This window comes from Thunnus maccoyii, chromosome 5 (assembly GCF_910596095.1).
Source record: "Thunnus maccoyii chromosome 5, fThuMac1.1, whole genome shotgun sequence".
Lineage (NCBI taxonomy): Eukaryota > Metazoa > Chordata > Actinopteri > Scombriformes > Scombridae > Thunnus > Thunnus maccoyii.
The window spans coordinates 22,728,610-22,753,066 of record NC_056537.1 but is presented as its reverse complement, the minus strand read 5'-3'; the positions used below and the strand labels follow the sequence as shown (position 1 = coordinate 22,753,066).

General features: G+C 39.9%; 1 protein-coding gene across 4 annotated transcripts in view; it reads right to left on the bottom strand.

Annotated features, from left to right (window-relative positions):
* trim44 (tripartite motif containing 44) overlaps positions 1 to 24,457 on the bottom strand; it is a 48,157-nt gene that overhangs the window by 17,789 nt on the left and 5,911 nt on the right. For all 4 annotated transcript variants that reach the window (XM_042412441.1, XM_042412443.1, XM_042412444.1 and 1 more), the window contains exons 4-5: positions 18,101 to 18,391; positions 10,868 to 10,890 (exon numbers count right to left, since the gene is read on the bottom strand). In XM_042412441.1, coding sequence (XP_042268375.1) covers positions 10,868 to 10,890; positions 18,101 to 18,391 — 314 coding nt within the window. The remainder of the gene's footprint in view (positions 1 to 10,867; positions 10,891 to 18,100; positions 18,392 to 24,457) is intronic.

The window sequence follows — 24,457 nt, the reverse complement described above, 5'->3', positions numbered from 1 at the left end:
ATGCACAAAGGATGAATGTTTATCATTTATGGTGATGGATGATGTATCCTAATGACTTTGGTAAACCCCTGACTTTTCGTCCAGTGTCACCGTGACGTTGACATTTGTGGTTTTGAGTGAAATGTCTCAACAACTATGGGATGGATTGCTATAAAGTTGTGTCCAGGTATTCATGAACCTCTTGGGATGAACTGCCATGACTTTGGCGACACCCTGACAAGGTTTATGACCAAATACAGTACCTGCAAAATAATGACATTCCCATAATCCTCAGCTGTACTTAGTGTTTAGCGCCAAGTAGTAAATGTTAGCATGCTAACTAACAAAACTAAGATGGTGAACATGGTAGCTGATAAATATCAGCATGTTAGCATTGTCATGGTGAGCATCTTAGCATGCTGATGTTGGTATTTATCTCAAAGCACCGCTAGCATAGTTGTAGACTCGTAGGGCCCTATCTTACGCCCAGCACAAAGCGGCACCAAACGCGACGCAAGTGCTTTTGTTGCTATAAGACGTAATGACGAATAAAATTGCCTAATTATTTAACCAAATCGTTGCAATACACGTAGGTATTTAAACAGACAGACAACAACAGATCAGATACAGATCGACTTTCCTACTGCATGAGGAACACATGAGGAAATAAATAAGGTGAAAACAATGATTAAACTAACAAAGGAAATAAATCTGCACAGCTTCTAGCTGCTGCCAGCAAAAGGATCAGCACCTTGGAGAGCTGATCAAGTACTGATAACTGTGTTGATGATTCTTTACATGATCAAAATTAATGATTTAATTTTTGAGCAATATTTAACAAATATTCTTTAACATTTTTGAGAGCACAGTGACCAGGTTTCCATACTTTCAGCCATTAAAACCCTGCTGATTTGACCTGTTACTCCATTACTGAACAAAACTATTTTAAAGAAATCAAAGCTGTAATTAAAAAAATAAACCTTTACAAAAATCAAACGATACAAATACATTTGCAACAAATTAATGATCAGGGTCCTAAACTGGTGGTCTGGGGATGTCCACGGGAGGGTTCAGGAGCAGCAGGGGCCAGTGTGCTCGTTATGGATTGTGCGCTTTCACTTTGCGCACGAGCAGATCCGTTTCCTCTGCAGGGAAGCGTTCCTTCTCACTACTTGGCAAATGCGCTATCATAATAGCAATCCGCCAAGGTGCAAGTGCACCTGGCTTTTAAAGGGAATGGGAGATGATACTCTGATTGGTTTATTGCATGTTACGCCCAAAACACACCCATGATTAATTAGGAGACAATGGACAACCCCTGTGAACCATGCGCCATTTTTCCACTGTTAAAGCAAAAGTGGATTTGGACACACCCTATATGCACTTGCACCATGCGCTTCAGACCATGCACTTTAGATTGTTAAAATAGGGCCCGTAGTCCTGTCAAAAGAATGTACATTGATTTTTATTTCTGATTGAAATTTGAGCATTTAAAATGTGCCTTTACCCTTATTTCACAATCATGTTACAGCCATTATACAAGATAGATGGTGCTTTACAGTCAGGCGGCTAAAAAGCCTAAAGGCATTGCGTGTGACTGACTTTAAAATATTACTCAATCTATCAGAATTGGAAATAGAAGGTCATTTCTACACCACGGCGGGAGAGCTGCATCCCGCCAGATATGTTTTGCCATGGTGATGAAATACCACAACATCTGCACAGTTGGAGTTCCTGCTGTCTGCCAACTTCTTCCTCACTGCACTTCCTCAATCACTTTTCTCTCACTTATTTTTGTCCTGTCGCTTTCTTCTTTTCAAATAATTGCTCGAGAGCACAAATACACACCCATGTCAACACATTACAACACACATGCACTCACCACAGAAGTATCTGCTTTCAGGGGGGAGAAAGTGAGCTGTAATTAACACATTTTGATTCATTTTTTATTTCTCATACTACTTCCTCACAGCCTTCTCTCTTGACAGAACGCACAAGCCAAAGAAGCTTCCATGACAATATGATTATTAGATGGGACAGCTAGAGAAGTCTGGGTGGGTAACTTAATGAGTAGGTGCAGAGAGTAAGAATTAACAAGACAGTCTGGAAAAAAATGAGTGCAGCACATAGAAAGGCTGCTCTGTATTCATAAATAACGAAGTAGATAATAACACATCAACACGTTTGACGATGTGACATGAATATGGCATGTTCTGCCTCAATTTACAGTTGCAGAGACAGTAAAGGAAGACGACTACTAAAAAAACAAACAAAAAAAAACGAGTATGGTTTCTAAGTCTAAGGGACACAGTATGATGTTCAACAGCACAAGGTTATCAGGAAGGGTATTTGTTGAAGCAGATATAACAAAATATGGACCACTGGAAGAGATAAAATGCTCATACCAAGAAACTTGGTGAAGTTTGCCACCAGAGACTAACCTATTGTTGCTGCTTTGTGCACTAGAGCCTTCTGAAATATTATTTGCTATGCTCTTTTTCATTTTTCATGCTTTTCCCTTCTGTATTACCAGCCTAGCCAGAAAGCTTACTGTAGTTTCCCCATTTTCATGCACGTCCCCTTTTTCTCTTCTTTCCTCTTCAGCAGTCACCCCACATCGTCCTTGTTGGAGTGGTAATACATCTCTACAGGCTACACCTTATGCACATCTCCCCTCAGCCTGGATACACCATACCTGTGCTTGACTTCAGTCTTCTTACATTCACCACTAGAAATACTTTGCCTTTATCATTTCTTTCCTAACAGCATTTTGTTCCTTGTATGTCTTTATTACTATGCTGCTTAGAATAATGTTAACACACAAATGTCTTCTATTTTAACTTGTCCCTCTGGATAAGAACATCAGCCTTACTTGTGAAATATGAATTGCAAAAGGTTCTGAACCCCACTACTTTGCGTTAAATTTAGCCTTTTTTCATACTTAAAGGCGGAGTTCAACAAATATGAATATTTAAAGAGTCCTGTGGTGCTCCTTGTTAAATTGTTAAATCCTTTTTTTCTTATCAGCTTTTCAATGTCAGCAGAACAAAACTGACAATCATTCCTTTTCTCAAGGTATAAAGTGTCTATGCTGACACTGATCTCTGAAGAAAAGCACTTCAGCACACATAACACATGAGCGTGCATGCAGTACAATATGTCTGCGAACACACCTTTGCACACATGCTCTATACACACAAACACACACACAGATAACAAAACAGCAGGGAGAAGTGCAAGGAAAGGTGTGTGGGAGAGAGATGTATTTTACACACATGGATTAACAATCCATTATTCATGGACACTACGGGCTCATTGCATCAACACAAACACAGCAGTAACCCGATTTCACTGCACTACAGCCTCGGATGCATCGCAGACACTTAATGCCGACTCTTTGCTCCCTGGTATCACAGACAACAACACACAGCACTCGGCACTGCTCTCCTATCTATCCATCCACAAGGCAGATCAATACAAGAAGCACTCTTAAAGCTCTGGTCAAAAGCTCTACACACTGTGTCCCTGGCTCAAGCACAAGTCTATAGGAACTGAACGACCACAGGATTCAGCAGCAGTGCCACTAGAACTCCGGTGAAATTCAAAATCCTGTAGTACATCAAACTTATCAGGTGGCAAATCCCCACTGCAGTCAAACCCAATATCAAAAGAGGCAGTTTCTGTTTGGAAATGCATTCATACCTGTCATGTCTGTTTCACAAAAATACATTCTTACCTGTCTGGTCTCTTTTGCATTTTGACAGGTGGTATACAGTCATGATTCATACTCTCCACTTTAACAAGTATTCAATTAGACAGCCGCTTTATCCCAACTTGCTCTTTGAACCATTCTATTGCACTAGAAGGCTTGGAAAGAATCTGGAGGCTCCCACAAGCAAAAGTAAAATGAATGGACACTGCTGAAGCCACCACAACTCTAAATCTGAAGTGTTTTTATTTTGTAGGTAAATTTGTATTCAGGAAAAGTTTCAAAAGAAACAAAACTGCCATTAGTCATCACAAATGACAAAGCTAACAGAAGCGTGCACACACATACATAATCTTTTTTCTACTTATTTTCTCCCTTCTTCCCAACACTTCTGCACACACCCCTCTGAAAACTGTATTTGATATAAGTTATGGTGGTGTTGACAATATCCACACATGCATGTGGCCACAGACAAAAAATGAACACACACACACACACAAACACACACACACACACACACACAGTTTAGCTAGCTATCCTTGTTAGGACATTGCATTGACTTCCATTCATTGTGGACAGCCTAACCCAAACCCTAACCATAACCAATTCATGCCTAACACTAACATTAACCAGGACCTCAGAAATTATGTTTTGCCTCATTAGGACCAGGCTTTGGTCCCCATGTGGACTACTGGTCCCGAGAAGGTTGGTGTTTTTACCAGAAAAGGTCCCAATGAGGTAACAAAAACGCACATACACACAAATGAATGACATCTTAAAAAACTGAGGGAACCTTGTGCATGTGGTATGAATTATGCATGCTTATAGTCTCTTATCATCTAAACGCATGTCTCTCTATTTGTCAGTTGGGTTTGTATGTGCTTTGCATTCATTTGGGACCTCAGATCCACCCCTGTGGAATGGTGATAGCCAAGAGAGAGAGGAGACAAGACGACAGACACAGTGATGCAGAGAGGGACGGAGAGAGAAAGACAGAGAGAGAGAGAGAGGGAGAATTAATGAAAAGGTTTTAGTATATGGTCATAACAAGCAGCTGGGCTTCACAAACACACATGCACAGGAAAACAGATACAGATGCATCTAGCTGAAACATTTTAAATTATTAAATGAGGGCATGTTGACACACATACACACACACAAACAGAATGGCATAAGGGCAAGAGGGCCTGTAGTGGCTCCTTTTGTAGCAGGAGATGTAAATTTTTCATTAGAGGAAATGCAGCTCACTCCCTCCATGCTCCTCTTAGTTCTGTCCTGTGTCCTCTGGCCATGCTCCCCTGACACCTCCCTGCTTCACTCAGCCCATCTATTTGACCCAGTGAAGGGCAAGCAGCTCAGACTGACTGATAAGCTGTGTCCCAAAGTACCCACTTCACTTCCCTGTCAGCCCACTCTTCCTCGGTTTGTGAGTTCATGTGAATGTACACCATGACCGGGGGCGGTCTGAAGCCTTCACTCAGTGCGATATTGCGGACGATTTGGCCCTTGCCCCTTCTGTCAATGAACGCACAATGATGGCACATCACAAGAAGGGTTTTGGAAAAATTCTGAATTGAAGATAAACACGGGTATAGGATGCACAAACAGATCAGATGCACAATAACGATAAACAAATTTACACTAGAAATAGGAACCAGCACTCATGAATAGCACGTATCGCAAAACTTGTAGGCTCACCTGGACAGAGAAAGAAGAAATTTTGCGAGATGTGATATTTGAGTGTCGGTTCCCATTTCCAGTGTTGAGATTACAGTGGCGTAATCCCCCATTTATACAGTTAGATTATAGTGGGGGATTATTGGATGTAGAGCACTACAAATGTTGAAATTGGAGGATCAGGGGATGATGTGAGATGCAGCTGAAGAGTACAATGTTAACATTGAAAAATGTATTTCCTTTCAAAATAACCAGTATGGTTTTAGTTAAAAGCCACTAAAGAAACACCATATTGAACCATTGACTGTGTGTATGCCAGTGTGTGTGTGCGCATGGTGGTATATACAAGGGTAAAACTGACACGGATGAACTCTCTGACCGTAAGTTTCAAATGAATTAACTAACAATAAAATATGTACATGTATAAATATAACTGATCAATTGTAATTATATTGGATTCTTAGATCAACACTATATTATTACTACTAGGCTAGATCATTGTGTAGTGTGAGGAAAATAGAGAGCACATCATATGCAAATATAAATTACTGTTGTAAACCTACAGTATGTGTGTGCATGTTAGAGAAAAATTGTAAAAGTATAAAGAACAGGGAAGGAAATAAAGAGAGAACCAGCTGTGTGTGTGTGTTCTGGGCCTTAGATGCATGATAAAGTGAGTGAAGCAGAGGACAGGAGCTCCTGAGATACAGTGGAGACATGAGTGATTGGAGCAATGAATGGGGGGACCTCGCATTGTAATTAGAAGTGTTACGCTCTCCAGCAGGCTTTACCATTTTAGTGTGATTACACCATGTGATTTATATGCTCAGAAGGCTGCCATCACTCTTGCTAAGTAAATTTGCCGCATGTCGCATAGCTTTAACTTTTCTTGATTCAGATGTTTTTTTCTTCTGCTTATATTCTATTCTACTATAGATTTACTGATCATTAAGAGGTTTTGACTGAGTCTGAGCTGAGAGACAAAGCACATTATGAAGCTATTGAGTTTTATGGTGTTTTTTTGTTTTTTTTGTTTAGAGAATCAGACACAGTTACTGTCACCTGAAGATTCCACTTTCTTGGCATCATACTTACTTTTGCCTGTTTTATTTCCTTTATTTGTTATATTGCATTTAGCTGTTTTTCCACCATTCTACTCGTGCATCATTTTCTCTTTCTTCCTTCTGGGTGATACGTTTTTAGACAGTAAGCCCTGGGGTTTTACAAACATATAGTTCTTATTCCATCCCTCTTATGTTTTAATAATTTGTATTGGCAAATAAAATAGACCTCATGCAGATTTTCAAAAGAATATCAAGCAGGGTCTGGTTACAAAGTAAGTGAGTGAGTGTGATTCGCTCATATAGACGTGCCCCTTATAGTCCACATTTTTTTTGTATGAATTGTCTTGTATAAAGGGTTGTCTAACCACTATACACATAACATAATCTACACTACTCAGTATAGCTTTCCAAAAGGTAAAGATGAGGCAGCGTGCTAATGGATACAAGAAAAGCACTTGGCACATATGGGGAAAGTTGCTTCAAATAAGCTTTTACTATTGTAGGCAAGTGTTTCTGCATTTCCTTGAAAATCAGCAATAGAAAATAAAGTCATACAATGACTTAACTCCATGGAGAACCTAGCCAAACAATGACAACTAACAAGTGTTGAAATATTTTTTTCTGAGTTTTCCTTTTTAGAATGTCTCTTCTTTAAGCCCTCTCATCTTCACTGCTATCCTTTATATGGTCAGAATGACAGGATATGAAAGCACAAGGGAAGACTCAATGTGGGAGGCAAAGAAAACAATGAGTTGCCTCCCAGAGAGAGAAAACTTAAAGATGACACTGTTTCCGAAAAATACTTAGAATTTCCTCTCCTTAAAGAAATGTTTCACTTCTTTTATTGGTAGATATGAGGGTATGCCAATCTTGACTGTTAAACTGCACTTTTATAAATAATTCAAACTTCCCTACTAGTGGTAGAGAAAAAGCCATACCATCTTATAGTCAGTTTAATTTCCTGACTGTTCCTGCGATACCCAGTATTCATTTCAACCTCTGTGTTCAGGGCTGTGGTACACAACGGTTCCCATGACTTATTGCTACGACTCCAATTGTTCACAAGGCTAATATTTCAACACGCTTAAATTTGCATTGCATCAAGTATTCATTTCTGTTTGTCTAACAAATGTGTAACAGCCAAACTATATAGCTCCTTTCGTGCTATTGGGAGGGAGGGGTCAAAATAATGAACAATTCTATATTAATTCCTATAACTATTACTGTATAACTAGCTATCTTGACTGCTACAATAGCCACATTTAGCAACTAAACAAACAATGTTGTGTGGCAACCATGCGTATAGTCATATAATGCTGAAAAATGAATGAGCTTCTGTTAGACAGAATCTGACAAAAATCCTTATTCCTTATTATATAAATAGAAAATGTATTCTGGGCGACATCACGTTGCCTCCAAAACATATTTGTAGTTTATAAACATAATTTCTCTGTGACAGGATTGATATATTAGACACATTGTCACTTCCTTGTTAGCAAATTGGACTTTGCCACATGGGGTGATTGCCAATTTCCATATGCTGGCTTGCTATTGCTGTTTGACAGGGGGGAATTGCTATTAGTTTCTGTTGTTTTTCAGCATATGTCGCCAAAAACAATCTGAGGTGTTCCGTATTGGCTGCCTTAGCATATTAGGGAGCAGTGGCACACTATGAACCATTACTGATTGTTACTCCCATCATTAAAATCCTAGTGATAAGGATAAAAATCTTATATTCCTTTGAGGAGTGCTCCAGTGACTCCCTCTTAGTGGCTAGACAGTCAAAGCTCCCAATCTAAAAGCTTTCAGTTGTAGAGGCCAAAAGACAGAGAAATACTTCTACATATCTACTAAAAATAAATTTCCCAAGTCCCAACAGACCAACAAATTTAAGTCTAGCAAGCGGAATCCTTAGTGTACATCTCTTTGCCTCTCATCGACTGTCTCTGCATCTGTTTCCCTCTTATGTACGATATTTCGGTCTCGGGAGAGAACATAAAATGGCTTTCTGGATTGAAAGCATTGCTGCAGCAATAAGCCCCTTTTCCCCCATCCTTCCTTTGTGTTTATGTGTGTGTAGACTACAAAATGTGAAACCAAATGGATGGTGCGTCAGTGGTTTGAGAAAGGTAAAGTCGCATGTGCTCATAGTATGAAAGAGAAAAAGAATATCATTAATGTAATTTAAAATTTAATTGAGGCGTTTAATTATTTACCTTTAAATTCAATGTTCATATCAGACACACTAAATGTCATAATACGCCCTAAGATACTAGCATATCTTATAAGTTCACACATTTAGGCACATTATTTTATGCATGTACAGTATAAAGTATAAAGATGTTGCAACAGCTGCATTAGATCCAGACGATAAATATTCTGATTTGCCTAATAGGAGTGTTCACATGGTACATACAGATACACACAAACGCATACTGCAAATTCTGTGCGCTTACACACAAGACAAACACATGCATAAATACATATGCAAAGTCAGGGACGGGAGGGTGTGGCGGTTAAAGCAGGGGAATGAAAGTGAAATTTGAAATGCATCCCATTAGAGGCAGCAGTGCTTAGAGGTGGTTGGGCTGAGGAGAGTAAAGGAAGATTTATATTCAGAGGAGGACAAATCTTGGCAGGCATGGAGAACCTATGTTAAGAGGCTTGGGGAGAGGCGGGGGATCGTATTGATGAGGAGGTCCTGGAAAGATGCGTGTGGGTGCAGGATTGCGGTCCCATGGGGATACTCTGTCTACGGCAGCGATATGGGGCTCAGACAGCGGATTAGTGTTTCTGCTCCATAATCAATTTGCTGTCTGGATCCCATTGTACATAACCCTAAACATCCACTCCTTGCTTGATTCTGCAGAATCTTTCCCCTTCTGCTCCTTCTCTCTTCCCCCTCTGGTTTCACTTCATCCCTCATTTTCCTGTTCACCCTTTTGATTGGTTTACCTTCAAACTCACACATGAAGCTTTCCAAACCTTCCCTCCTCCCAGTATTCCTTTCCAAAAATGTGAGGCATTTTCCACTAGCCGCATAAGATTCTGCACCCACTGCATTTCAGGGCGATATGGGGGACCTTTGAGAGTAATTATATCAGTGTGCATGTGTGTGTGTGTGTGTAGAGATGTAGAGGTTAACCTTGACCAAGGGCAAACTATTAGTTTCATCTCACCCTTGGGTCCAAGCTCGCTGCCATCTGCTCCAGAGCTTAGAGGTCATAAAACTGGCTGACCAATCAATAACATATTACATGTTGGCACCATGCGCCAGCCCTGCTCATGACTTTCTTGGCACATTACACTCCGCAGAGGAACTACAGTACATTTCCCAAAAGCACGCAGCATCACAATAACAAAAGTACAAAGTGAAATTAAAAATTCAATTTCTGTTTCTTAGACTTCAGAAGCACAAGCAAAGTGAGCATGTTGTCAATCAAAAGTGTTTTTTTTTTTGTGGCACACAGGGCTATTTTTGTATTCAGCCTTCATTTTAAATAAAGTCTCAAAGAGAATAAGGTTCTTTTCTCTGAGGACAGATGTGCTGGCATTTGCTGAAGGTGTCTGAGTCTGTGCATGTGTGTCATTAGAGGAGAACAGTACTTTGAGATGAAAGCCCAGAGAGACAGCCAGGGGGGGAGGTAGGGTAGGTGAGTTGCTCCTGCTCCAGGTGAAAGAGGCAGAGAGGTTTTCGTGTCAACAGATCAACAAGTGTAAGACTGGGAGAGGACTATCCATTTCAGATTGTCTGACACAGATGGAGATAAAGGTGAAAGATGTACTCTAGGCAAAAAAATGACACAAACAAACTGTAATAGCAGCTGGAAAATAATATGGCTGCATCTGTCTGGACCTGTTTCTAACTCTCCCTTACACACGCCTGAAGGCACACATAATCAGTGTGGAGATAGTACAAATGTAAATACTACGCTGTATCAGAGGGCGAGACTTGACTCCACTAATGACACAACAGCTTGCCTTAACACAAGGGCGCGCATATAGAGTATGTGAGCATATAAACACATACACACACGTACACACACAGCTCCAGCCTGTCAGCCACTGTCCAGGGTCCTCTTATTGGACCAGGCAGATTGTCACCTCTTTTGATTCCAGCGGGCACACACAGATGAGAGCTACTAATTGCCTTGCTGGGGCACCAACGTGACTCGCATGTGACCGGATAGGTTTGGAGGCATTTGGGAGGGTGGATGTGCATAGGTGACCCCGTCTCTGTAGTGAGTATGTGAGTTGTTTGAGAGAGTCACTGAAAGGTGGCAGTGTAACAGGGACAAAGACTTGTGTGATATTATGCAAGATGAATACTCGACAGTCTCATGCTGGTTGATGGCGGAAGGACCTGAGTGAGGAGAGTTTGAAGGGTCCTTAGTCAGCGCTATAAAAAGGTGAACATGAATCACACTGGCAGTCTTACCTTGGCCTGGCCTCAATGTCGTGCTGAAAACAATGAGAGAAAGAGAGAGAGAGAGAGAAAGACAGAGAGAAAGAAGAAAACATTTAAAATCTTTGCAGCACAGGTGTTGTGGCTAACAAATAAAAGGTAAACAGCATAATTTACATCAAGTTGGTCCACAGCTGGTGTGGCTCTAAATCTGACCAATTAATTTTCACTTTCATCCACCAGTTGTGCTCATGTATATTCATGAGCTTTTAAAGGAACAGTCTGGAACAAAGCATCGAGTGAGCCGCGAACATGCAGGCTTTTCTTTTTTCACTTTAACTGGGTCTCAAAAGATTTGTCAATGTCAAAATGATGGACATGATTTGTTGACTGCCAGTATGTGACAGAAACACTGCAAGCAAAAATGGTATTGATGTACCAAATGCAGTATGCGATATTGAGTCACATTTCAAATTATGTCAATTCCTGGAGGATAAAGGCATTATTTCACAAGGCTTACCCATAATATTCAAATTACAGTTATGAATTTACAAAGAGATGTATATTCAGTATTTTGCATATCAAACACACAGCTTCAGTATGTATGCAGCACACTTGAAATTGCTGTCATGAACAGCCAAACTTCTTGGTACACAATTGCTGATCTCAATTGGTCTGTTTTCAGTCAAGAGGACCTTGAGTACAAGACGGCTTTTTTCTTGTTACCTCATAATATTCTGTTCAGCATTGATTGTACTGTAGCACTGGACCTTGACTACCAGCACTAAAATGGCTGCGCCAGAAAGGGATTTTGACACTGTGTAAGTAACAGTGTCTTGAAGGCAGTAGCTCCTTGGCAGCACAGCGGATGAGAGGAGAGCTGACGAGTGGAGGCTGTGGAGCAATGACTGGCTGTCTGCCTCACTGACTGAAGATTCGGCTCTAAATTTGATTAGCTGCAGATCTGGACAAATACATAGTTTCAAATATTTGAACTGAGTGAGATTTTACTTGGTTTACCTTGTTAAACACCTCAATAGAATCAAGAGTCAATTTGTGTAATCAGGGTGCAAAGCTGGCGTTCACTAAAGAAGCTCTTGACTGGTTTCTGTAAGGCTGCCTTACTTCTATTTCTCCAATCCTTGGTTAATTAACTGACTGACGGGTTTTACGACTACCAAAGGGAAGAAGAAATGTGAAAACTCCCTAGTCAAAGTCTGCTTAAAATTAAAAATTGTAAATCCACTGTTGCCTTTTAAATATATTTGATTAAATGCATTAGAAACACAGAAAAACTATGAACACTAATAATGCTGCTGGATAAAACTATTCTTAATAGATAGATTTTAGTCTACCTCCTTTAACAGGTGGACTATATATCTGATATCAGTAATTCATTATTCAGAAGTAATTGCTACACCTTAGAAAAACATTTGTATACAAATGTGTTATAATGGTGTTATTTCATCTTTTTTGTTAAAAATCAACAATTCCCCTGAGGAGACCAAAATTGACAATGACCTTATCCCACTAACAGGGATTGTCTGTGATGCCCTGACGGTGCCTTGATGACTACACTGAGATCATTATTATTAAAATCAGGGAAGTCATTACTGGTGATCAGATGGAGTCAGATGGATGGTGTTGAATTAGTAATGCTTTACTGTCTTTCTTCAGTATTTGTTGTGAATATTCTGTTATATTACAACAATGAAAATGTAAAGTTATAGTCCCAATTGTGTGCTTTGTTTTCATTTAGTTAAATTTAGTTTTGTTTTTCAGTGCCACTGCCCACAAGATCAAATGAAATATGCCGTTTGAAAGAAGCCGACTAGTACAGAGCTTTGTTCCCATTGTAATTACCAGTTACCTATACAACAATATAAACCCCCCCCCCCATGCCTTCAGGGCTGAATAATACCAGATTCAACTTTTCCTACATTACTCACATGGCCTTAGGCAGTTCAATAAATATGTGCACACATAACAACTGCTCTCTCACAGCTACAAACAACCTAGCCTCTGGTGTCTGTCACAAAACGATGCAACCTGAAGCTGCATCATTCATAATTTAAAAACAACACTGACTTCATAGAATGATTGGTTCTTGAATTTTTCAAATAAGAGCTGAGTTTTATTTCAAAAGTGTACTGTTAACTCCTCCTACAAAGAACCTGATGGCAAACATGTTTTTATTATTTATTATATACTGTCCTGATCCTGATATAATAGATATCCACCTTAAAAAAATGAAGATTAATGTCTCATTTGACACTTAATTAGTTCAGTTAATGAATTGAGTGAAAACTCAAGAGGTTTACTCAGTATGTGGTGTACAATAGCCGCACTCTTCTTCACCATAATTCACCTCACACTATAATCATAATAGTTGAGGAGAAGAGTGCTCACTACTTTGTGACAGATGAGGATGTGCAGTTTGTGATGCTTGAACTGAAAGAAAAAATAAACTGCAAAGACAAAAAGAGTGTGAACAAAAAGCTTCAGCTTAATTAAAGATATAGCTATTGGGCTGCATTGTTGCAAATCAGCCTCTGAGTAGTTCATTGTGACCTGGGTCACAACTGAGTCAGGGTTGGGTCAGTGGTGCAGACCCCTGATGCCTGACTAATGAGGCATCTTGGCTTTGTTTTCATGCTAGAAGTCTTTTATAGCTTAAACAACAATGAGCCTCCGCCTCAACTTTTCTAAACATAATCACAGACTAAAGGAACCTTGCAGAACCTCTTCTGTCATACATGTGAAAATTTGACCTACCATAATGGAAGCAACACATTTGTTTCATAGGAACATACAGTGAATGTCACCCACATCTCTATGATAAGAGTACTTTCATGGTTTATGTTACCAGTTGTAGAACTATTCTTGTTCTGTATTTGTATGAATTTTGGGATGACACACATTTCTTGTGCTTGTGCCAGTTTGGCAGAAAAATCACTTACCTGGTGACATAATCAGTGTTTTTTTCTAATAACTGTACAGTCATTAGTGAATGTTCAAGTAAACACAGTGTGTGGCTGTACAAATGAGTACCTACTGGCACTTTTTGATGAAAATGTGGAGACTGAGAATGTTGGTAATAAATGGACTGAACTGAGACAAAATCTTTTAATATATTCTCCCTCTGGCTCCCACTGATTGGTCAATTTTCAGGATGCCTTTTTATTCCTTCCTAACCTCCTTTGTTTGTGTGTGTATGTGTGTCTACCTGTGGCTGCATTAAAAAGAAAGAAGGGAGATTATCAACAGAACCAGTCGTAATTTGTTTGTTTGACCGCAAGCGGGAAGACTGACCTCAATTATGATTTTTTTTTTTTCTATGGATGAGAAATATTTTATTTTACAGTCGTTCCATTCCACAGGCTTGCTGTTACATGGCTGCAGTATGTGAGCTTGCTATGCTTACAAAGCAGCAATCACTTTTCTGACTTGGCTCCAAAGCTGCTAGTCTCTCTTTTAAAAAAGTTGGAATGAGGGATTTACTTCCAAAAGTGCTGGAGGCTATAACTGCAGCTCTCTGGCAAACAGGATTAGATTTTGCTTTACAGGAAGAGAAATAAATGCCAGAACAGTAAACAGGGTCAACCCACTACACTCAGAGTTCCAGACTCTCCCCTCGGGTACCCGTTTCAAGGTACTGAGGATTAAAACAAACAGACATGAGCACTCATTTGTTCCATCAGCTATTAGCTTGTTGAATAGATAGGTACACGCATTTTGCTGTAGTAATGCTTTACTGTAATGCAATTTACCCTAGACTATAACCCACTGCGATGTGTGTTTGATTATGTCTTTTTTTAAACTTCTGTATTCTTTTTTGTGCTGCCTATTGCTGTGTTGCTCTTGGCCCGCGAAACAATTGCCCTCTGGGATTATAATAAAGTTTAACTTGATCTGTAAATATGCATTTTCATTCAAACAGAGCTGAAGGTGGAAATGGCTCTGATTCAGCATACTCTATTTGTGTTTATTCCAGTGTTAAATCAGCTTATATCATGATTTCATTCATGGCTTTTATATCCCAAACACTAATTCATCACATCACAGTACATTTCCTATAACTACAGACTACTCTTAACACTGCAGCAGCTATTGTTGGTAGTTGGCTATAGTGCTCAAACAACAGATTAATCGATAAGTCTCCTCAAATATGAGTCTTGGTGGCTTTGCTTCTTTTCATACATCGATAATAAACGCTTAAGTGTTTTTTAGCTGTTGGCAAGACAAAGCATCACTGTAGGCTCTGGCAATTTCATACATATTTGTCATTTTTGACATTTTAAACAATTAAGTAATTAATCTAAACAATTACTGGTACATTCATTGATTACAAACACAACTGTTAGTTCCAGCCGTGGTGTCATAGACACAGAATACTCTATACAGTTCAGCAGAACTGCAATAAAGAGGCAGCTGGATGATCGTAGTTCAATGTGCCATCTGTAGACAGATACAGCCACTAAGAGGCAAAGAGACTAAAAGTGATAGAGCAGTGAGCTGGTAAGAGAATTAATGTGTGATTCAGCTCTTCTCTGGACCTATGAGGTGCAACATACAAAACAAAACAAATTACTGCAAGTGTTGGTGAGTTACTTGATGCTACTCTTCCTCCCAACAACTGTTATGGTGACCGTGGATTCATTCACTTCAAATCTCACCGTTCACACATACAACTCGGTTCGACTCACTTTGTTGTGTATACCAACATAAGATACACATTTGCTTGGATAAGTGAATTGTTGCCACTCCACACCCACACAACCCTCTCCTGTGACTGTACATCTCCAAATAACACTGCACATTACTAACACATGAGAACAAACAGGGCAACCATCAGCATTCAATTAGGCTCTTAATGAACTTGGCCCACCATGGATTGATTTCTCAGCTAAAAAAAGCCATCAGAATAAAATAAACAAAAAAGCACATCAGATACCACCATTACTGCAGCCTTCACAGCCCTGCGCAACATCACCAGGGAACACTCAAGAGTCCTTGCCTGGCTGTGGTGACTTCAGTAAAGTGACAAGTAGACCAAAGGGATATTTTAATTTGGGGCCTAAGAGCAGTAGAAGCCTCCTCTTACATTTTTTAAATGAGAGATGAAGTGAAGAGAAGAGAGAGGGTGAGGGTGAAGTGTTGACGTGGCTTGGTTGTGTTAATGTACATGTATGTTGTGTATAAATTGTAGACTGTAACTGCACACATGCTCTGGTGTGAACAGTACTTTGGCATGGGAAACTAACTGTGACCGAGGGGCTGGTAAGTAGAATGAAAAGGAACAGGGTACCCATCTGCTGTGTAGCCAGAGGACAAACATAGGGTGCATCCCGAGTCTCTTAAATTGCATCCAAGTTTCCCTCACTTGTGTCTTTTCCTTGCGTCTTAGTTCCTCCCACCGTGGATGCAAGGAGAGACGCAAGGAAACCAAGCGAGGATAGAGGAAACGAGGAAATTTGTTTTAAGAGACATGAGACGTCCTCTCCTCTGAAGCGTCATGTGAAGCGACGTCCGTTTCTGATGACGTCAGATGTCAGTCGGCTTTAACAGCTGTAGAAACCATTTCTACTCGCAGAATGCGTTTATACTATTTATTGATCATTTATTTTTTGATAACCCTGATAGTGAATTCATCATTCAATTACCCAGAATATGATCAGGGTGTCTTCTGAACACTGGAAAATATGTATTTGGTTAAATGTTTCAGGGCAAATGGAAATGATGTAACTCATATCAAACTCGACACTCAGGAATTTTCAGCTTCACATGTGACTGAATGGAAATGACGATAAATTATGTAAAATATAAATGTGTTTAACTGTTAGTATGAATAAAGTTAGAGTCAGGAAGAGTCTGTCTGTCAGCAAGAAACAGAAAAATAAAACTTTCTAATAAATGAAGAACATTGTTTATGGTTCTTTTGTTGATCAGACTGACAATCAACAGATTTTTAACTATATGATGAATATATAAATAAACATAAAACTTGGGAGCGATACACTTAAATTTAATCTGTAATCTGTCTCCACTTCGGTATGAAACTGCAGTGATGTATCAGATCAGTCTGATCAGCTGCAGCGTCCAATCAATAACTGATATCCAATAAGGGGGCGTGTCAGCCGGTAAATGACTTCTGTAAAGTCTGCTCTCATGTTTCCTCGCTCCTCCGAGCAAAATAAGAGACTTGGGACGCTCGTCAAAATGGCGCATCAGGAACAACTTCCAGTTCAGGCGAGGAGCGAGGAGCCATAAAATAAGAGATTTGAGACGTATCCATAGTTACACTCATGCCACATCAGCCAACACTCAGGATTTAGTTATATGTTACTACCTCTATCATACTGACACAGCTGTCTGTATGAGAGGAAAAATTCCATTTCTCTACACAAACATAACGTATGGTCTCTCCATTCATTTGGAACATAGCTGTGCACAGTGGCACCTGTTTACTATAGTCATTTTACCGTAATGACTATGCAGCAGGTGCCGTAGTCATTGTCTTTGTGCTGGCTGGCCAATTGTTTGTAATTGTTTATTGACAAGAGCAACAGCACCTGTTTTTACAAGGCTGGCCTTAGTATTGGCAGTCGACCACTGTGTTCAAAGTTTAAATGAATAAATCACTTCTTTCAAAGTGCTGTCAACAGACTTGTGTGTCAGCTTCACAAATAAGGGCCTCTGGATTTGAAGCAATTTTAACTGAGGAGGAAAATAAATGTGTTTTTCATTCATTTCTGTGACTATCTCTGGTTCACAAGCTAAGACTGGTATTTAAGTTAAGTGACTTGCAGCCCAGTTTTAAACCAACTTCAACCTCAGAATGCAGTGGATCCAGTATAATTGGTCAGAAAAATGCACACAGGTAAAAATGTGAACGTTTACATAGCCTTGCACAGGCTGTAACTGGGATGGAAATATCCCATTCACTTCGTCCTCAGAGAAATTAGATTAGATACAGAAGGTCATATTTGAGCAAGGTTGACACCTTAACTACGTCAGACTTAAAAAGTGTTTGAGACTATATGTAAAGCAAACAGTGTGAGGCTGTTGAGCTGAAATTGTGTGGCTAAAACCTCAAAGCTTAAAACAAACACTATATAAATTCCAGCATGCTGAATGTCAGTCATAGTGGGATTCTGTGACATTACAACCTTTCTCCTGCAGTGACTAAGACATACAGTGTTGATTGTGTAAGCAGTCTAAGAAGCATAATAAGGATAATGAGGAAGGAGGGAAGGTTCTTCTCACCGGCACTCTGTGGGCTGGTCCAGCTACGAGGACCTCTGCTGCCACTGCAGGACCAACCGCCTGTGCCTCAACCTGCTCCAACAGACAAAGCTGGTGTGTAATGTTGGCCATCTCTTCTTGCAGGCGCTCAGTTTGGACAGTGATCTCTGCAATTTTCTCAGCAGCTGACGCTGTCAGAAATGCTTCTTTGAGATCCACCAGGTGAAGGGTCCTCCTCTCCTCCAGACGCACCAATCTGCGGAGCTCATCGAACTGGTCATTCACGTAGGCCTCCAACTCCTCTGTAGACATCTAAGATAGGTAGATGATGTAAGAAAGACAGAGAGGGAGAGAGGGAGAGTTAATGGATGAGAAAATTTCAGTGGAGGAAGTCAAATAATTACCAAGATGGAAAGAGATACTGAGCCGTCATTCCAAATTAACCTGAATGATCTACTTTAGTGTAGATATGAATCACTAAGATGAACTCTTAAAATAGAGAAGTAGAGACAGACATTGAACACAAAAATGTAAGTGAGTACAAAGTAAGTAAGTAAAAATAGAGATTAGATAACAATAAAATTACAGAAGAACCACGAATTGAACATCCCAAAAGCTGCTTTAATTCCCTACGACACTCAACTGACTATGCATCCTTCAACATGTTGGTTTAATACACTACAAACAATAACAAAGAGACATGCAGCCCTCATTAATAATAAATTATTAAATTGTTCACAGATATGTTTTGCCATTGTACAGACATGGAATAAAAATCTTGGTCATTTGAAGCCTGCATTGTCTCCTAATTGTTATCTTAAACCACAAAGATAATGTACATCTAAGAATATGTTGGAAATAAACATGGAATAGAAAGAACAAAATGAAACATATAGACAGAAATAAATACATATGAAATGACCACAGTATAGAGGCCAGACAGAGACCTCAGTCTTTTACTGTGACATGTGAATATTAATTTGCTAAACCCACTGGTCTTTATCATGCAGTAGCTGATTGATAGCATGAAGAAGATCCCCTGGAGGCACACTCCACGCATCCCATCTGTAGATATAGACCTCAGAGGTTTCTTCTACCAAAGCAAGCCATCTGTTTGACTTTCAAGGCAACTGAACTGCTCAATGAGATACCTTTTTAATCCGTTTCCCTGTTTCCCCACAGAGGATCTCTTTAGCTATGACTCATTACGTTAAAACATCTCAATAAACAAGATGCCTCCCTACAATCCATCCCGCTGAGATGGCCCCACCTCCAACACAGCTGCTGTCAGAAGGTAAAACACCCCAAAGTCCCTTGTCATGATCTCTGCTCCTGACTGTTATAATTGCTTCAATCTACGTACATCAGCTGCTTGGTCTCTCCTCTCCCCTTGAGCAGAACTTAATTCTTTTCCTTTCTATCTATTTTATCTTGTTTCCCCTCAGTCTTGCTCTCTCCACTGAAGCAAGGAATCATCAGTCTTTACTGAGGTTGGCAGAGCCATAGCCCCTAGGGGTCCAAAGTTCTATCATGTATTTGCCATTTCTGCACAAGCAATCAGATTCTCCAAATTGCCCATTAAACCAAACTCAAAAAGTAACATTTTTAATTTACTTTCTTTGTATGAGCAGAGAAAACCATGCACATCATTCATTCTGAATCAGACACAGTGTTCACATTTAATTGGAACACAAAGAGTCGTTTTCTCATTTTGCTTCACCAGAATCAATGCCCTAAATACATATCTGTTGGTTAAGAAACAATAGATTACAGCTGTGTTGCACAAGCAACATGTTTTATTCCCTGTCCATAGACACTTTTTATGGAATGACGTTATTCTATTTTATCACACAGTGCAATAGGAGGAACCGCTCAAACACAATAAATCCTACAAAATTGCAATATATATGCTGATTAAATCTTCCAGAAGAATGATCATTTTTAACACGAGCAGTGAGCATTTAAAGGGGACCTATTATGCTCATTTCCAGCTCTATATTTTTATTCTGGGACTTCACTAGAGTAGCTTTGCATGATTCACAGTTCAAAAAACTCCTTATTTATCTTATACTGGCTGTTTATGAAGCCCCTCAGTTCAGCCTCTGTCTCTAACAGGTAGTCTTAGCTCCTATGAGCCCACTCTGTTCTGACTGGCAAGCTTTCCTATCCTTGGTTTTCTTGATTTCCTTTCCAAACCTGCAGTTTGTGAATGCATATACATTAACCAAATTGAATATATCTGTTTGTCAAATAATATTCATGAAATCATTCAGCTGACAGTAGAAGTAATTTCTTCATTAGCTAAATCCGGGTCAGGCATAGCATTAGTATTCATCTATCATCATGAATACTGAAGAAATGTTACATTTTATCCATTTCTTTTAGATGGCTAGTCTATCAATTAGTTAAAGCAAGTCTATATACTGTAGCCATTGAAGTAAGAAATTATATAATCTTCCTCTTACTAATGAAAAGTTGAATTTATACATAACAAAAAGTAATTTTGAAACCAAGTTTTCTAACATTAGCAAATGTTAGCAAACATCACATAGATATTGCTTTGTACTTACATTTCAGTCAGTTTGCTGACTTAATGTGGTATGAGATCAAATTTACAACTAAGTCATTCAGTACATATTAATTAAATAATTAAAAGAAAATCTGGATCTGCATATTTTGTTCTTTTGTGGTCACAACAAGTTTCAGAGAATGTAAATGCACATCAAAAGAAAGCAGTTAGAATAAATCATAAAGAACTTGCTACCCAAGAGAGAAGCTACGATATGAATGGGGCGGACAGCATTGTAACATAAAACTTATCGTCTATCTTATCTGTCATCAATCTGACACATTCCTTCACCACATCTTCCAATCTCCAGGACCTCCATAAAGCCCCCTGCCCTCTCATCGAGTCCCCTTGGCCTCAGTGGCAGATGGGAGCCATGAACCCAGATCAGTGCCCTTTGTGTTTGTTGAGCCGGAGCCCTCTGCCCTTAGACCTTTTACTCAGTGACAGAGTTTCTCTGAGAATTTGTCCTGCTAGCGAAGAAGAAGCATTCATGCGTGCTAATCTTCATTTGCATTGCTGCAAGCTGAGGCCACGAAATGAACCCTCAGGAGAGACAGCGGTACACTGCTTACAAGGGCAGACTTGGAGTAAGGACGGGGGGTGAGAGAGAGTACAGGCAGAGGTAGGACATCAGGGCTAGCAGATTAAGAAAGCTAATTTATTTTTCAAGCAAAGTTAAGACATTAGGTAAGAAGATTAGGTGAGCTAAAATCATAAGTCATGTTTCTAACATGCGTTGTATTAGAATGTTTCTTATCTGAGAAATTAAGGTGTGATGGTAATAAAAGCAAATGAAAGACTAAAAAGGCCTTTGTCAGTACAGACTCAGTCATGCCTAAGTGGTCAACTTGAAGTTCACCTTGATAGTATTACTTTATGTGCAATTAATGGGAGTTGTGAAAGGTGAACTGAAAGTTGAAATTCCAAGGGAAAAAAAGGCTGCTTGTGACTGAAAATGTCTCTTTAGACACAGAGAGCTGGGATCTGTGGTTTGCTAAAAATGGAAAACTTCTTAAACATTCCACTAACACCTCACATGATTACAATATAGCAAGACACTCAAATAGAATTAACTTCACACACTACTGTTCTTTGTGAGTGGCTACAAAAAGAGGTTGTGCTACTCATTAGTGCTAATGAAAAAAAACGCAGAACAAGAACCAAAGCCCTTGGGAGTGAAAATAGATCAGTGATCAGTGTAGAAAAAAAAAACTACAAAAACAATGTGTTGCCTTACTTTGCTGAGACATCAGGACACACTACAGTGGAAAAAACTGAAGTAAACAGAAAATGCCTCACAACAAAATATCAAAGTAGTCTTAGCTTTAATCTTAACCTCTAACTGCACAGACACTTCAGTAGGTCCATTATTACCCGTGTATTTTGTGGGAAAATGCATCTTAATTTCTAATGAACTGCCAGAGCAAATACCAAACGTGTTATTCTGAATTACTGAAGAATATGACATCTAGGACTTACTAGTTGATGTAATGTTGCAGGAAAATGACGGCTTTTTTAATTTGAATATTTCCCTCAATTCGAGTGTCCTGTAGCTTCATTAAAATGATTAAAAAAATACAGATACAGAAGAGAGAAAAAGGAAAACATTGATGCTTCTTAAGGGGAATATTGGGAGTTCAAAGAGTTCAAGTGGTTAACTTTCTTCAGTGCTCTCACAATCAAATCAGAGCCCCACCTGCTGCTTATGCAGAGGACTGTTTTGTGTGATGTTTTTTTAAAAAGGCCTAAAAAGCATTAATAGAACATTAAGAGTAAATGGATTTGAACTGTCCTTGCCCTTGGCAATAGTGGCCCTGTTCCAAGTGAATACTCTCTCTAGCTCATGCTCTATTTTATCTCTTACAGAAATTAGATTCTCCAATTTAGTCTCAAACACAACACAGAAATACATAGAAAGTTAATCTGGAAAAACACCAGCTCTTCAAAAGTCATATAGAGTAATATAAAATGGAGAAGTACAGGAAGTTAAAAGAGGGAACGGCAAAATGAGACAGAGGGCCTTTGGTTTTATAATAACAGAGTTTCAATATCCAGCACCTTTTTATTGGTTCTAAGTAAGGCAATGTCAGCCAAGCAACTTTCTGGGGAATGATACCGAGTAATTCAATTAAATATCTGTGAGCAGAGATAGAAAGGGAATGACAGACTTAAAGAGCAATGCGAGAAGGGGGTAGGAGAGGAAGAAGAGGAAAAGGGATGAGGTAGAGGATGAATAAACCTAACAACAGAAGCCACGTCTTTTCATTCCTCTCCCCGTCTGTTCCTCAGCCTCGGCTCCCTAAGACAGCTTTAATGTGTCTGCTGCTCTTGTAGATTTTATGAGGCAGGGAAAATGGATGTAGCCACTGCACAGCACACACACATACATTTGTGACTGGGCTGATGTTGCCGTGCTGCTGCTTCCAGATATCGGACTCCTCTCTCTCTGTCGCTGCAGAGAGCGTCTGCGTGTGCCTCGAGACGACACCCTGCGCAGCGGAAAGTGAGTAAATAAAACATGAGAGCCCGGTAAATATGCTGACTACCTTATGTCCTGGTCTGAAGCCACAACATGATTCACATGTCATTTCCATACTCCCTCTGACGATAGGTAACACTAGCTGATTTGCTGAATGACAGACAGCCATCCAGGCCCCCCGTGTTACGTTATGCCTCTGGTCCCTCATTAATATGTATGCAGACTCATCACTGTTTTTTGCATTATGTTCCATTCCCCTGTGGGGGATGGAGATATGAGCTTTGAGAGATTAAAATCCCCACACCTGGGGCAAAGTACATAATTATGCAAGCTACTGTAGATTTAATAAGCAAACACCAGCTAAGGGTTAAAATTTTTACACCCACCCCTCACCTCCACACTGACAGCCTCTCACATCTCTTCGTCTCTCAAGTCTTTTAGGATGTCAATACCATACAATTTAACCTCCTCCAACTTCTGTCTATCTTTTTCACTCTTTGCCTCTGTCTCTCTCTCTCTCTCTCTCACACACACACACACACACACACACACACACATACACACAACTTTCCTCACCAGCAGCAGTCACTCTGATGGTTGCCTGTCATGCATAATAAGAAACACTGACATTTGAGAGAGCAGAGAGGACACGCTGACAAATCCGCATACTGTAATGGTCTCTAACACAGTGCCCTGTGAGTGAACAGGTAAGTGGTTTTCACCGAGCACACCACGCCTCTACTGTGGAACAGCAGAAGACTTAATGTGTAGAAAGTCCTTGGGGCAGCGTTGATATTTCAGTATGATAATAGACATGAACTTGGCTGGGGTGCCGGCTGCCAGCAAAAGTGTTGCCTCTCACAGGCCAGTCAAATTAACCTTCTACATTATGCCACTGTGCTTAGGTCATACCTCTGCAGGTATTGAGCAATGCTCCTGTGTGCCACGGCTCTCCAATGGGTTCAGACACAGATATATAGGCAGAGTATAAGGCGGATTTGAGGCTGCAGGGGTGGCTGAGAGAGCAGGTGCAGTTGCTGTCAATGGTAAATAATAGCTGAGACCAACTGTAGCTGTACATCCGTGCTCCTGCCGCTTACTGTTACATCTCTCACTGTGCAACACGTAACAGTCGGTGGTCAGGTTTTATTTTCACTGGCAGAACATGCCCCTACTGTGGCATCTGTAATGGAAATACAGCCACTGTTTTCAAGGTTGGCTTGTCATGAAAATTCAACTTCACCAGCTTTTGTTTAGGTTGATATCAAGAGAAAGGTTACAGGATGCAATGAGCACTGTGATGAAGGTTAACCAAAAGGTCTGAAATAAG